Raw genomic sequence first — 14,244 nt, 5'->3', positions numbered from 1 at the left:
ACAGTGTTCTGGTCTGAATCAGGAGAGAAATCTGCACAGATCAAGCAGCGTTTAAACACATGTGAGAGACCTTTCACTGGAGGAAGTGTTATTCTGGATTATAGACTCTATGTGTTTGAGTTAAAATCATCTTAATGCTGGATGTGTTTCAGGTTTTGTCTTCTCCAGATGTTCACTGATGGACTGGAGTGCTGTGGATTATTGTGATGTTTTTATCAGACTCTCATTCTGACGGCACCCATTCACTGCAGTGCGTCCACTGATGAGACATTTCTCCAGATCTGATGAAGACACAAACTCATCCTGATCTCAGATGATCCGAGGGGGGAGTATATTTTCTAACATTTTATTCTGAACTACTCTTCAAGCTTTATTTTACCAAGTTAGTCTTGTTCAAGAGAGACCTGTCTTAAATGGCAGCACAGATGATGTGTTTTGTCTGGTTGTGTCTGCTGGAGGTCCGCTGGGTGGGCTGCAGGGATGGGGGATGTGGCTGCTGTACTCTCTAGCTGCTCTCTGCTACAGCGCCGTCCTGGTTTCCAGTTCCTCGTTCCTGCTGGATTTCCTCGGAGCAGCTGTCAATCACTCAAAGCTGGTCACGTTACTGCACGTCTCGACAGGTGCAACTCAAACTCACTAAATCCAGTCTGACGTAAATTATGCTGTTAAGAATTATTTTATGAATGATTGCTGCAGCTTTATTTTATTTCTTGTTTCATAACTCCGTGTGCATTAAAGCAAGGTTTTTTTTTTCATGCACTGGTCAGTTTTGAAGTCTATTTTGCTTCTTTAATACATGTCTGCATTCAGACTAGTGGAAAGAAATCGTGCAAAATACAAACTGAAGTGTTTATTTGATTGCACTTTATCTATTTGCATCTGTAGATTTCAATTCTTAACACGCATAGCCCAGAGTTGTTTCTCCACTTCAGCAGCTCTTACGAACACCAACATCACAGTTTTATTCCTATATTCTATTATTTTCTGTCTTTTGACAATATTTTATGATTTATAGAGTGATAAAAAGTGCTAACAAGGTTTTCCCTCTGGAAATTTTTTTTTTTTAATATGTCAGCAAAATCAAACAAGAGCTTAGTAAACTGGTTTTATTCATTTTATGCAAATGAATGCATGATTAATTAGATAATGCATAATTTGCATATTTAAACATACACTTTCTGAAAACTTGTAATAAATACTAATTGTTTTAATGGGCTGTGTGAGAATTATAGTGATATCTATTAGTTAAAATATTACTATTTATAAAAGTCGCTCTGAGAATTTAGTTAGTTGTTGGTCACATGACGTGCAGCTAAACAAATAAATTATTATTTCTGTTTTTTATGTGTTTTAATTCTTAATTATTATTATTTTTTTAATGGTATATATTTTCATGAATTCATGAACCTCAGTTAGGGAAACCCTGCATTATCAAACACAGATAAGAGGATCACATGAACTCATCGTGTTCCACATTTAGTAATTTTGTGTAAAAACGTCTTTACGTATCATAGTCAGGAAACAGAAATGGTGAAACTAGTATAACATCTGTATTCTCTAGAATTACAATAATGCAGCAGTGGACAGAGAAAAGCATCATTCTGGCCTGAAGTGTTGTGTTTCTTTGTCTAACGTGTGTTTTGGCACATTTCCCCTCAGCGTTCTTCTGCGTGGCCGTTGTGGGTGTGTGTGCGGCCTGCATGAGTGTGATTGAACACAACCTGCAGCGAGCGAAGACTGAAAGCCGCCCGGCGCTCTGCATGTCTGCAGGAGAAAGCTTTTACATCGAGCTTGTGGGCCTGCTCTTCTCCTTCATAGCGTGCACTTTGGCCCTCAAGGGTCGTTCTGAACCCATCAGGCCGTGTGACTTCCTGAGCGTGGAGGGAGCGCAGAGTGACACGGAGCCTTTGATTGGTGGAGCTGAGACAGAGGAGTAAACAGACAGAGTTACACACTTTATTCTTATAGCAGAACAACGAGAGCAATGCTGAACAAGAGCTGCTGTGTGATCAGGTGACCGCAGGAGAGTGCACAGAATTTAAGCATCGCCTCCATTAGGTTCATGAGTGTGAATTTGAATTGAAGTGATCACAGCATACAGGATCTCAGAACATTCTGACATGGTTCTCTGAACAGTATCATTAATAGAACGTTAGTTCATTAACTAGTCTGTTATAATGTTCCTTAAAACATTAGCACAAAAACATTTTTATGCTTCATGTGTGCCTTGGATATTCAGCCAGCGTTTTTTTTTAAATGTTGCCACTTGTTACAAAACATTCCGAGAGCATTCAAATGTAACAGAAAATTATTCAAATGGAACGTTCCAAAACGATTTCAAAAGTTTGAAAACTGGGCATTTGAAATGTTTGGAATAACGTTTTCGTAACTTAATTGGAACGTTCTTAGAACATACTTTTGTAAGCTGCGATGTAGAATTGACGGGATTTGTTTTTCTAATTAAATTACAATTCAAAGAAATTCAACAATCACACAAAAGTTTTTCGATAAAACATTAATTATGCCAGTAATTTTGACTAGTTTATTTGCTGATATGTAAAGCATAATTTTTCTCTAATATCTGGCTCTATTTTTAGCCTCAGGGGTAAACTGGAGCATTCTGGGAAATGAAGTCTTCTACTGTAATGATTCATAAAATCACATTTAATTAGGTTAGATTCACATTAATAATGAATGACATTAAGACATTAAGTTTCTTCAAATTTTGTGTGATTAGAACATTTGTTTTTAAAAATGTAATGAATTTCATTCCATTTTATTTCTACTTAATTGGCAATTCTGAATCCTGTTTGCTAATTCAATTCAAATTCAGTTCATGTTCTATATTCACCTCTGATGCTGTCTCTATCTGTGTGTTTCATTCTACTGCAGAGAATCATGGGAAATGTAGTCTTTCTGTAAATTCATGAATTCCAGCAGCGTGAGATCCTTCAGTTACCTGCGGTGAAACTCATACATGAGCATATTGATATTGTGAAGGTTTTCCCTGTTTTCGGACCAAATACGGTAACCACTGAGAGCACACTTGGTTCGTTTCAGGGTTTTGAGAGCTCTTATGCTCAATTAAAAAACGAACCGTCCAAAAATATTATAATGCATAATCTTTATTATTAAATTTATACGTAAATAAGAAGAATTCCTATAATACTTAATACTTACTTACCCAGGTATTAAACAACTACATTGTGAACAGAAAGTGAACTGATCAACATTCAGATCGACTAAACTGTGTCCACACACAATGTGAATGCAAACAGAACTGAATTCTTTTTGACTCAAGTGTGAACACTAACATATTCAGGACTCTTGTTATTTCCGTGGTGTGATTTCTGTAGAGAAACAAGTAAACAAATCAAACCGCAATTCTGAACGTGTTTCTTTGTAACGTGACAGAGCTGAAAAAAAAAAGCTGATAAAAAATAATTAAAACTACATAAACATAACAACATAAAATAAACAAATTTAATTCAAAATATTAACAAAAACTAGTATAATGAAACTAAAATAACACTATTCTGATTTTCACACTTAATGCCTTCAGAAATCTTAATATAACACAAAACATATGTACAGTCCTTTTGAAAGTTGAGCAGCATGAGTAAATCTCGTTCATGTGCGTCTTTAATGAATCTCTGCATGTTTGACTCTAATATTTGATTTGGATATAATAACAGAGACATGTCAAACACTGTGAGGAGTTTAGGATACTAGCACCAAGTCTGAAGGGGATAAATACAGTCTGTGTTTACGTTTATATATTTGTGTGAAGCCATTTTTAGTTGATTGTAATATAAAAAACGAGTTTCAGTTCTAAAGCTGATGTATCATAACACTCTTCAGTGATCCTGAGTGATACAGACGCACACAGATCTTCCTGATGAAAATGCATCTCACCAGATGAACTCTGGAGGACAGTGGAATCATGCTGTGCCTTAATTTCTCAGCTCTCTCTCTCTAATTAGACTCCATCCAGCAGCTCGTTCTCCATCAGCCTCCGTCACATGACACCAGCTTGTGCTCCAGTTGGATGGAGACCATCGCCATAGTAACCTTGAGAAGTTGTTGATGTCACCGACCAATTTGTGAATGGAGAGAGAGAAAACAGAGCGAGATGTGAGATGATAAACATGTGATGGTTTTAGTATAACATGATGCTTTTCGATTGTCTTCAGTCTATTATTTGTGAGTGAAGTGTGAAAATGTGTGCATGCTTATCCATGATTAACGTGTGCTGTACAGTAAGAGTGTTCACTGATGTGAAATAGAAGGCAATTCATGAGACTTTAATACTGATATTTGCACTGTGTTATGACGAAACGTGTTCTGCTACTGAACAAGCATTGTTTGTTTTTAAAGCTGTGCATGTATATATCATGAACATTCATTCTGATCATCTACATTCATCTGTTTATGCCTGTTTAATTGAAGTTTACTGTTGCAAAATATTTATTTGAACATTTAAATGAAGATATGCTTTGAATAATACAACAGTCTCACTTTATTTCATTTATCTTGCTAATGAAAAACAGCAACGCTTTGCAATAAAGTATAATTTTTTTTGACAGTATTTAATGCATTAGTTAACATGAACTAATTATGAGCTATATATATATATATATATATATATATATATATATATATAGCTCATAATTAGTTCATAGCTAATGCATTAAAGTGTCTTTGAATTTTAAACTAATTTTAATCTTTTTTTTTTTTCGTGAATCTGCCCTCTGGATAATTTTTTAACGTTTTTATAGTATAAATTGATTAACTGTTGGTTTCCTAGTTTTGTAGCTCATCGTCCTAAAATAACTGATCGGTCGTTATGCACTGAAGGCCCTCACCGTGCAGAAGGGGGCGTGTCCGACCGCGTTCGAAAGGGGCGGGGCGCAGGTGGGTGTGTCTCTCAGCTGACGCGCGCCGCTCGCGCTCTCTCCTTCTCCTCGCGCGCGCGCTTCATCTCCGTCGCGGGCGTCAGCAGCAGCGCATCGCGCGGCTTCACACGTTCGTTCACGCCGCAGCGGCCGAGCAGAGCAGACACACGGACCCGCGGTGAGACAGTGAGTATGTGTGTGAGTGATGGAGACGCTGGATGCTGATGCTGCTGCTGTTCTGGACGGATGCGGATGCAGTGATGCATCATTTTGCATGAGCGCTAACACGCATTATGTAATGAGAGGCAAAGCGAGCGGATGCTTCGTCCTGTAGTCAGGTGAACGCTGGATCTCCATTGTGCTGCTGCTGCTGCTGATGTAGCGCCACTGCATCCTGCACTGTTGCCGTCTCTCTCTCTCTCTCTCTCTGTTAAATGGAGGCAGAGCGTTTTTTATGTTATGATAAACGCAGCCTTGAATGCATCCGAGCATCTGCTGGTTAGCAGCATCACTAGGCCTGCATTCACTGATTCACTGATCATGCGCCGCTTCAGCAGGTGAAGATGCATGTTTAGTGCATTTTGTGGTCTGTTTGTGTACAGGCCTCCCTCTCACCCCTCCACTCTCGTTTTTTTTTCCAGTTGTGTGTGTCTTCTTTGAATTGCACTGCGGTGTGTGAGTGTGATGCATCGACACAGTGTGTCATTCTGCTGCACTGCATGTTTACATCCATGCATTTGCCTTGATTCGCAGATGTGTGTTATGCAGTGATGAGGTTAAGCCGTGAATCTGATCTTGCATTATTGATGGTGTGGCCGAGGCTGATGTGGATGGCAATCTTTAATGTGTGTTGGGATATATGAAGCATGTGAGCGATGATGTAATGCCTGTGAGTGACTGACTGTGCTGGAGAGGGTAGTAGATGCACGTGCCAGTGCTGATCTGATCCAGAGCTCTGCTGGACCAGTGATGTTACTGCACAGCATCAGCAGCACTGCAAAGCTGACCGCCTCGGAGAGAGTTTATGTAGAAACTGCGTGTTAATGTGCACCGTACAAAAACACAATAATGTTGGACATGCACAATGGCAGTGCCTCGGAGGTGTGTGTAAATACAGAGATATTCAGATGGGTTACTCATCCATGTGCATTCACATGCTGTGATGTATATCCATGTGCACGAGACAAGAGCTGAGTAGTCATGTGTGTTTTTAATTTTAATGTTGAATGATGTCTTATTGTATCCTATTTTGCCCTTTTTAAAGAAGTACCATGGTAATATGATGTTATCAAAATCCAAAATTGAACCTGTTTTGAAACTGTCCTTGTCCTCCCAGATCAGGATGAGTGTGTTTCTTCATCAGGTTTGTAGAAATGTAGCATTGCATCAGTGTCTCATCAATGGATGCTCTGCAGTGAATGGGTGCCGTCAGAATGAGAGTCTGATAAAAACATCACAATAATCCACAGCACTCCAGTCCATCAGTGAACATCTGGAGAAGACAATTATTTTTTCCTTTTCATTTAAGATGCTTCCCATTTGTTATCATAAATGGTTTTATGTTTCACACAAGAGTAAAAGCAAATAAGGAATGCAATATAGTCAATGTGCAGTTTGATTGACATAAATATCACATAAATTGCAAAAAGAAAAGGGATATGTATGCAATTTATTTTCACAAATGAAAATTAGTTTAGAAACAGTTCTGTCATTTAGAGCTGAATGTGAACACTGCCTTTGCTGATGTACAATCAAGATCAGAGTCATGTGAGATGTGCTCTGTGTTTGTTAATATTTAACTCCAGATATCATCATAATCAGGGTACAGTTTCGCTGAAACCGATCCGTGTTGATCACAGACACATATGCGCTTCATTCGACTGAAGACCTTCTCCTCACGGTCTTTTTCTGTCATGTGTTGGTATGAGAACTTGCAGTCAGGTTTTTGAGAGGTCTGATAAACGTTCAGCAAGAAGAGGAAGCAGTTCAGCTTTTATGATTCTCGAGGGACGCACGTATGTTGTTATTTACAACTATTTCCTTTCTCTTGAGCTGTCGGTATAATATCTATTCATTCCACAAGGGAGACTATACATGTGGTACACGCACGTTCACATTGGTTGCATTTTATTCTAGTAATGGTGCACATGTAATATTATAAAGCAGCTAGTTGTGTGGTGATTGACATGCATTCCACTGCACTGCTGTTTTAAAAATGGTTTTTCGGTGTTAACATATCTTTTGCAACATCTTGTGGACGACAAGACATTCTAAAAACGCAGTGCTCAAGCTAACTCACTTTTTTTCCATTACGCTGCATTTTTATGTATTTATTTTATTTTTTACTTTTTTTAATGAAACAACACATTCTGTGTGAATGGCCTCATAGAGAACAACTTTTAACCTTAGTTTACAGCAGATTTTCCAAAACTGGTGTTCATGAGTTGAAGAAAAACTAATGTATTCTTAAAAAGATTCTTCTCTGGAACTGAACCATACAGGGCCTTAAAAATAACAATGCTGAAAGAAGAGTTTGTTAAGTTTCAAATTCTAAAAGAAAATCATGATAACTTTAATACTTTTTGTGATACAGGTATGCAAACTTGCTTGATTTTTTTTACCACTGTCACCACTGGCATATAATGCAACAAAGATGACTAAAGTCAACAGATTATTACTAGAACTACTAACCTCTGTGTAAAAATAACATAATTATTCTGCTAATTTTATTAATTTTTACATCCTATATTTTGGCTCTGAATCTTAGGTGAAAATTGTGTAATTTTGTCCCCCATCTACAAAACAGCGCATTATTCAGTAAATATACATCTATGACATGTAATATTTTGTCTTTCTTCTTCCCAACTGAATGACCCAATTGAAAAAGAATATTAATGCTATATTGTGTGAAAAATCCACTAATGCAGTCTATTGTGTTGCAGTGTGTGTGACCCGGCTCACTTCCCCTTCATGCCCGTGTGTGCTGGCGCTGTGGGCGGTGGAGTGAAGCGCTCGAGGCTCCTGGCATGGGCAGCGTAGGGAGCGGGGCGTCCAGTCAGCGGCCAATCACAATGCGCAGCGTGGGCACCCGCACCACCCCAAACGGCCCGCTGGCGGCTGCACCGCCTCCCCCTTCGGCCCGCCGCCGCCTCGATGACCGCAGCTTCAGCGCCGAGCGCATCCCCATCCCCAGCACCAAAACCAAGGGCGTCTCCGCCGACGAGCACAGCTACAATGCAGAGAGAGATTACCATGCTAACGCTCGCAACCACACCGACACAGAGCGCACCGCGGCACACAACACCAACCGCCAGCAGATGCTCAACGGAGAGAGGCTGGTGTCCAATGTGGTGTTCACCAATGGGGCACGGAGGGAAGGACACAGGCGCGGAGAGAGTCTGGACCTGTGTGGGAACAACATCGTGCTGAACAACGACAAGAACGGCAGCCATCAAGCTCCACCGCAGCCGCCACAGCACAAGGACAAGAGCAAAGCCAAACCCAATAATCAAAACCAGCCCAACATCCTGCCCATCTCGGGAAAACTCGAGCAGGCACAGGTACGACAAAATTATGAGATAAAAATCCCAAAATAGGAACAACCAAGTCCTAATTATTAGATTAAACATCTGAAAGTTGAATTTATGAGATAGCTACTAAATCATAATTGTGAGATAAAAGATCACGATTTGACATAAATTTGAAAATTATGGGATAAATAGTGATAACTAATTAAATGCTTAAAATATGAGATAACTGCTAAATCATAATTGTGAGACGACAAACTCAAACGTATGACATACTAAGTCAAAATTATGAGATAATAATAAAAATAGGACATACCAAGTCCTAATTATGAGATAAAACATAATAATTGTCACTAAAAGTTGAAATTATGAGATAGCTACTAAATTAATTGTGAGGTAAAAGATCACAATTTGGCATACATTATTAATTATGAGATAAAAAGTGATAACTGTGTAATTAAAAGTTGAAACTATGAGATAGCTACTAAATCATAATTGTGAGACGACAAACTCAAAATTTACATACTAAGTCACAATTATGATATAAAAATAGGACATACCAAGTCCTAATTATGAGATAAGACATAATAATTGTCATTAAAAGTTGAAACTATGAGATAGCTACTAAATCATAATTGTGATATAAAAGATCACAATGTGACAAATTTGTAATTATGAGAAAAAAGTGATAACTGTGTAATTAAATGAAAAAAATCTCAAAATTATAACACATTACAATTATGAGATATATAACATCATAATTAAGTCACTAAAAGTAAAAAAACCGAGATAGCTGCTAAATCATAATTGTGATATAAAACATCACAATTTGACATAAATTTGAATATAATTTTTAATTATGAGATGATAAGTGATAACTGTTTAATTAAATGTTGAAAATATCAGGTAGCTGTTAAATGATAATTGTTAGACAAAGAACTCAAAATTATGACATACTAAGTAAAAATTATGAGATAAAAATAAAATGGACATACCTTAAGTCGTAATTATGAGATAAAACATCATCATTATGTCACTACAAGTTGAAATTCTGAGATAACTAACATTTGGTGTCATAATTATGAATTTTATCCCATGATTATAACTTATCTTAAAATTTCAACTTTCAACAAAATGTTGTCTTGGCAACTAACTAAAATGAGCTGCAGTACTAAAATGATAAGAACTAAAACTGAAATAAAATATATAAATTAAAGCTAAATAGAATATATATACTGTATACTATATATATGCAAACTAAAAATTACAAAAGCACATTAAAAAAATAATTAAACAAAGTGAAATTTTAACGAAAATGGTAAATTTTAAAATAATAATAAGGTAATAAAAATAATAACATATACTAAAATATAGTTTATACAAAAAAAAAAAAAACTGTATTTGATGTCACCATTTAAATTAATTTCTATCTCTGCAGACCAACGACTCTCTGGTGCGTCCATCAGCCTTCAAACCTGTGGTACCCAAGAGCTTTCACTCCATGCAGAATCTGGTGTGTCCCCTGCAGTCCAGCTCTGGGACGGCCGGCGGTCCTGGGAGCAGCGGAAGTGGCGGCAGCGGAGGCGAGAAAGGGGGTCCGAACGCGCCTGGCCCACTGTGGGACCAGGACAGTCCCGGCAGCCGTGGGACACACACCGGTGCAGGCCGGGCCGGACAGGGCAGTCTGTCGGACTCCGGGAGGAACTCTCTGACCAGTCTGCCCACGTACACAGGCTCCAGCTACGGCCCACCGCCTGCGCTCGGACCCCTCAGTGCCTCCACCAGCCACATCAACCGACTGGGAACCGTCGCCCTGGACAAACTGGACAAGCCGGGTTACCAGAACGGCCTCAGTGCCTCGGACAGCGGCCGCTCATCCTCAGGCAAGAGCTCCTCCTCGTACCAGCGACTCAGTCACCTGAACGATGCTCCCGCGCCCCTGAGGCCCTCTCCATCATCCGACGACGTTATTCAGGACCTGGAGGAGCGTCTGTGGGAGAGAGAACAAGAAGTAAGTGAGGTGAAAGAACTTTGTACATTCATTAGCAGTATATATATATTAATTCTTCAATGTGCCATCTGCAAAATGCTTTTGTCACCTTGTTTTGTACGTTTGTAAACTGTTTATATTTGCATACTTTCGTGAAAAGCTAAATCATGAATCTGTTGTACATACATGCTGTCTACATGAATTTTATCATTATTATTAGATTTTTTTTGGGGTGTGCTGTTATTCATGTAGCTAGATATAGAAGTTTATGCAAAGTTGCATTAAGAAATGCAATCAGACACGTGACGTGAGCATGCAATAATGCATGAAATCAAGCTTGTGTTTTCGTGTGTTTCGGCCACCCTGCCCTTCTCGCAGGTGATTCACATGCGGCGAAACCTGGACCAGAGCGAGGCGGCCATCGTGCAGGTTTTCGAGGAGAAACAGCGCGTGTGGGAGCGTGAGATGGAGGAGCTGAGGCAGAACTACGCTGGGCGTCTGCAGCAGGTGACCCGACGTGCCCAGCGAACCCAGCAGGCCTTGCAGGCGCAGATCGCCCGTCTGCAGCAGGACAAGCGGCGTCTGCAGGATGAGATGACGATGCTGCTCGCTCAGAGAGAGGAGCTGGAGAAGAAGTGCTTGGACTTCAGGAAGGAGCAGGCCGATATCCTGCCCAGACTAGAGGAGACTAAGTGGGAGGTGAGAGAGACTCGCCTGACATCAAATCACAGTTGGACTTTTACTTAGTTTTGAGACAGACATATCTAAACATATCTACACATCTAAACATCCTTGAATCAAGATACATTAAGTTGAGAAGCACATTTTTGTTTTTTTTGAGAAATTAATCAAAATGAAGTGAGTTTATCCCTAAGACAAGATCAAATATCTGCAGATGGATTTAATTCAAACGGAAAATAAGTTGCTGTTATTTGATAAACTTTCTATACTGTAAATCCTGAAAAAAAGTAGTTATGGTTTCCACAAAAATATTTCCAACATAAATAGAAACCAATAATACCTGAGCAGCAAATAAGCATATAAGAAGGATTTTTGAAGCATCATGTGACACTGAAGAGTGAAGACTAGAGTAATGATGCTGAAAAAGTAGCTTTGATCATAGAAATAAATTATATTTTAACATATATTCACATAGAAAACCCTTATTTTAAACTGAAATATTTTTCCACAATTTCCGTATAGGCTAAATATCCAGATAACCGTTAGACTGCACAGAAATATATAGTTGTATATGTGTGTGTGCAGGTGTGTCAGAAGGTGGGTGAGATCTCTCTGCTGAAGCAGCAGCTGAGGGAGAGTCAGGGCGAGGTGACACAGCGGGCCGGAGAGATGGTGGCACTGCGAGGACAGCTTAAAGACCTCAACGCCCAGCTGAGAGAGCGAGAGGAGGCTGAGATCAGCCTCAAAGAGTCTTTTTGCACCAAAACCCTGGAGCTGGAGCGCTGCGAGGCCGAGCTACAGACCATGCTTGCCGAGGTAAAGATGCCATCTGTGTCTGTCTGTCAGACTATGATAACAGAGAATAAGGTATCTATAAGGTATCTTGGAGGGGTGAGGTGTCCAAGTCTCACCAACTAGCTTCTGGAGTGCCTCAGGGCTCAGTTCTTAGACCACTTCTCTTCTCTGTTTACAGTTCATCAGTTCAGTCTGATTCAGTACTCAATGTCTTATATAGGTCCTTTAAGGTATCTTGGAGGGGTGAGGTGTCCATGTCTCACCATCTAGCTACTGGGGTGCCTCAGGGCTCAGTTCTTGTACCACTTTTCTTTTCTGTCTGCAGTTCAGCAGTTCAGTCTGATTCAGTACTCAATGTCTTATATGATATAGGTCCTTCAAGGTATCCTTCAAGGTCTCACCATTTAGCTACTGGGGTGCCTCAGGGCTCAGTTCTTGGACCACTTCTCTTCTCTCTCTACATGGCATCATTAGGTTCTGTCATTCAGAAACATGGCTTTTCATACCACGCCTATGCTGATGACACTCAACTCTAACTCTCATTCCATCCTGATGATCCGATGATAGCTGCTCGCATCTCAGCTTGTCTAACAGACATGTCTTGCTGGATGAAAGACCATCAGCTCAACCTTGCCAAGACAGAACTAATTTTATTTTACAGTGGAATATTATTATTTATTAGATTCATGCAACCCTATCTGATGTGTGTATATGTCCCTCTCTGTGTCTGCAGGTCACAGTGCTGCGGGACAAGCTGAGTGCGTTTGAGACGGAGGTTGCACGGTTGAAGAAGGCCCTCAGTGAACTCAGCAGCAGTTCCAGTCGCTCCAGTGAGCCTGGCCTGACTGATATGGGTCAGCTGGTGGTGTCCTGCAGCCGAGAGCATCTTCTGTCCCCTCCGGAGACACCCACGTCCCTCCGGGCGCTCCCGGCACCAGACCCGCTGCTCACGCTGCAGAGCGACGACTCCAAGGTCCAGTGGCAGGAGTCGGGCGACCTGCGGCAGCAGCTGGAGCGACTGCAGGGCGAGCTGCGTCTGGAGCGGCAGCAGCGAGAGCGGCAGGCGCTCACCTTCACTCAGGAGCGCCAGACCTGGCAGGACGAGAAAGAGCGCGTGCTGAAGTACCAGGCGCAGCTGCAGCTCAGCTACGTGGAGATGCTGCAGAAGAACCAGGCTCTGGAGGAGCGCGTAGACAAGCTGGGAGCCCAGATCGCAACGCCGTCGCCGCTGGATGCCCCTGTGTCCGTCTCCATATCCCTGACCTCTCCCACCCCACCAGCGGAGGAGAAGAAGCTGCCGGAGATGCACCAGCTGGCTCCGATGTGGCCCGTGCCGACCCGACTGGAGAGGATCGAGTCAACGGAGATCTAATGCATCCCTGATTACAACTGCATTCAGTACAATCCAAAAACTAAACCGCTTGCGAGGACTGTCCAAGGATGCCCTGCTTGTCTGGGGCAGGTGTGTGGGTTGAGGGCAGGTCCGTTGGGTAGTTATGAGTTGCATGTGTGGCCTTATCAGCTGGTTTAGTGCAGAGGAGCTGGCCGCAGGTCAGTAGCCAAGCGGAAAACACTCAGGGGTTTATGGGGAACTGGCATTAACAGACTGTTTCAGCTTTGTGTTTTTACAGGCGCGAGGGTTTAGGCTATTAATAAGTCACCATCTTTTCTGAAGAATATCCTAATAATGACAGCATCTTTCTGTAAACTTCAAACAATCAAAACTAGACTAAAACTGCAGGGAGTTCCTCTTAAAGTGAAGTTCTTGCATGGTGCTTAGATGCAACGCACCATCACGTTTAAGGACCAAATCTTAGTGCCAGTCTCGTATGTTAATGTTTATGTTTGTTGGGCCGCAGAAACATACTCTACACAAGTACACAGATGTGCAAGATGAAATTAAGCAGATTATTCAAGCGTTCAAAAGATTTGATGATTTGGAAGAAGTTCTTCTCTTCTGCTCAGCAAGGCTGCATTTATTTCATTAAAAATGCAGTAAAATTTTGAAATATTATTACAATTTAAAACATCTGTTTTCTGTGTGAATCTGTGTTAAAGTGTAATTTATTTCTGTGATGCTCCGCTGTATTTTCTGCATCATTCCTCCAGTCTTCAGTGTCACATGATCTTCAGAAATCATTTTACACTCAAAATACAAAATAAATGTTTTGGCTAAAATAATAATAATAATAATAATATAGCACAAATGTTTTGCATCAGTCTTTTTGGGTTATGACAACGTAATTCAGATTATGTTTAATCAACAAACTACTCTGACTTGGAGGAACTGAATAATTTCTAACATTAACACAATTTTTTAATTCATTAATCAGAAATATTTAGTTTTTTTTTTCAA

At 40.5% G+C, this 14,244-nt stretch overlaps 1 protein-coding gene and 1 pseudogene across 3 annotated transcripts; both read left to right on the top strand.

The window, feature by feature from the left end:
- Positions 1–4,504, top strand: part of LOC113071298 (DDRGK domain-containing protein 1-like) — an 11,373-nt pseudogene extending 6,869 nt beyond the window's left edge.
- Positions 4,505–4,871: 367 nt separating this feature from the next.
- On the top strand, positions 4,872–13,915 carry LOC113071283 (leucine zipper putative tumor suppressor 3-like). Of its 3 annotated transcripts, none has more exons than XM_026244658.1 (6): positions 4,872–5,073; positions 7,838–8,455; positions 9,861–10,442; positions 10,791–11,111; positions 11,679–11,909; positions 12,622–13,915. In XM_026244658.1, the coding sequence occupies exons 2-6, from the start codon at positions 7,922–7,924 to the stop codon at positions 13,258–13,260; spliced, it is 2,307 nt and encodes a 768-aa protein (XP_026100443.1). In that variant the 5' UTR covers positions 4,872–5,073; positions 7,838–7,921; the 3' UTR covers positions 13,261–13,915. The 3 variants fall into 3 exon arrangements, with proteins under 3 accessions (XP_026100443.1, XP_026100435.1, XP_026100448.1); XM_026244650.1 differs by having other exon boundaries at positions 4,872–5,081; XM_026244663.1 differs by having other exon boundaries at positions 4,873–5,081; positions 9,861–10,433.
- The last annotated feature ends 329 nt before the right edge of the window (positions 13,916–14,244 follow it).

This window comes from Carassius auratus, chromosome 5 (assembly GCF_003368295.1).
Source record: "Carassius auratus strain Wakin chromosome 5, ASM336829v1, whole genome shotgun sequence".
Lineage (NCBI taxonomy): Eukaryota > Metazoa > Chordata > Actinopteri > Cypriniformes > Cyprinidae > Carassius > Carassius auratus.
This window is presented reverse-complemented; position numbering and strand designations above follow the sequence as displayed.

Bases quoted from the DNA above. Each gene is read 5' to 3' on its own strand.
- LOC113071283 (XM_026244658.1), top strand. From the start codon at position 7,922: ATGGGCAGCGTAGGGAGCGGGGCGTCCAGTCAGCGGCCAATCACAATG. The intron at 10,443-10,790 runs GTGAAAGAACTT...CCCTTCTCGCAG, and splicing joins GAGAACAAGAAGTAAGTGAG to GTGATTCACATGCGGCGAAA. The intron at 11,910-12,621 runs GTAAAGATGCCA...CTGTGTCTGCAG, and splicing joins TACAGACCATGCTTGCCGAG to GTCACAGTGCTGCGGGACAA.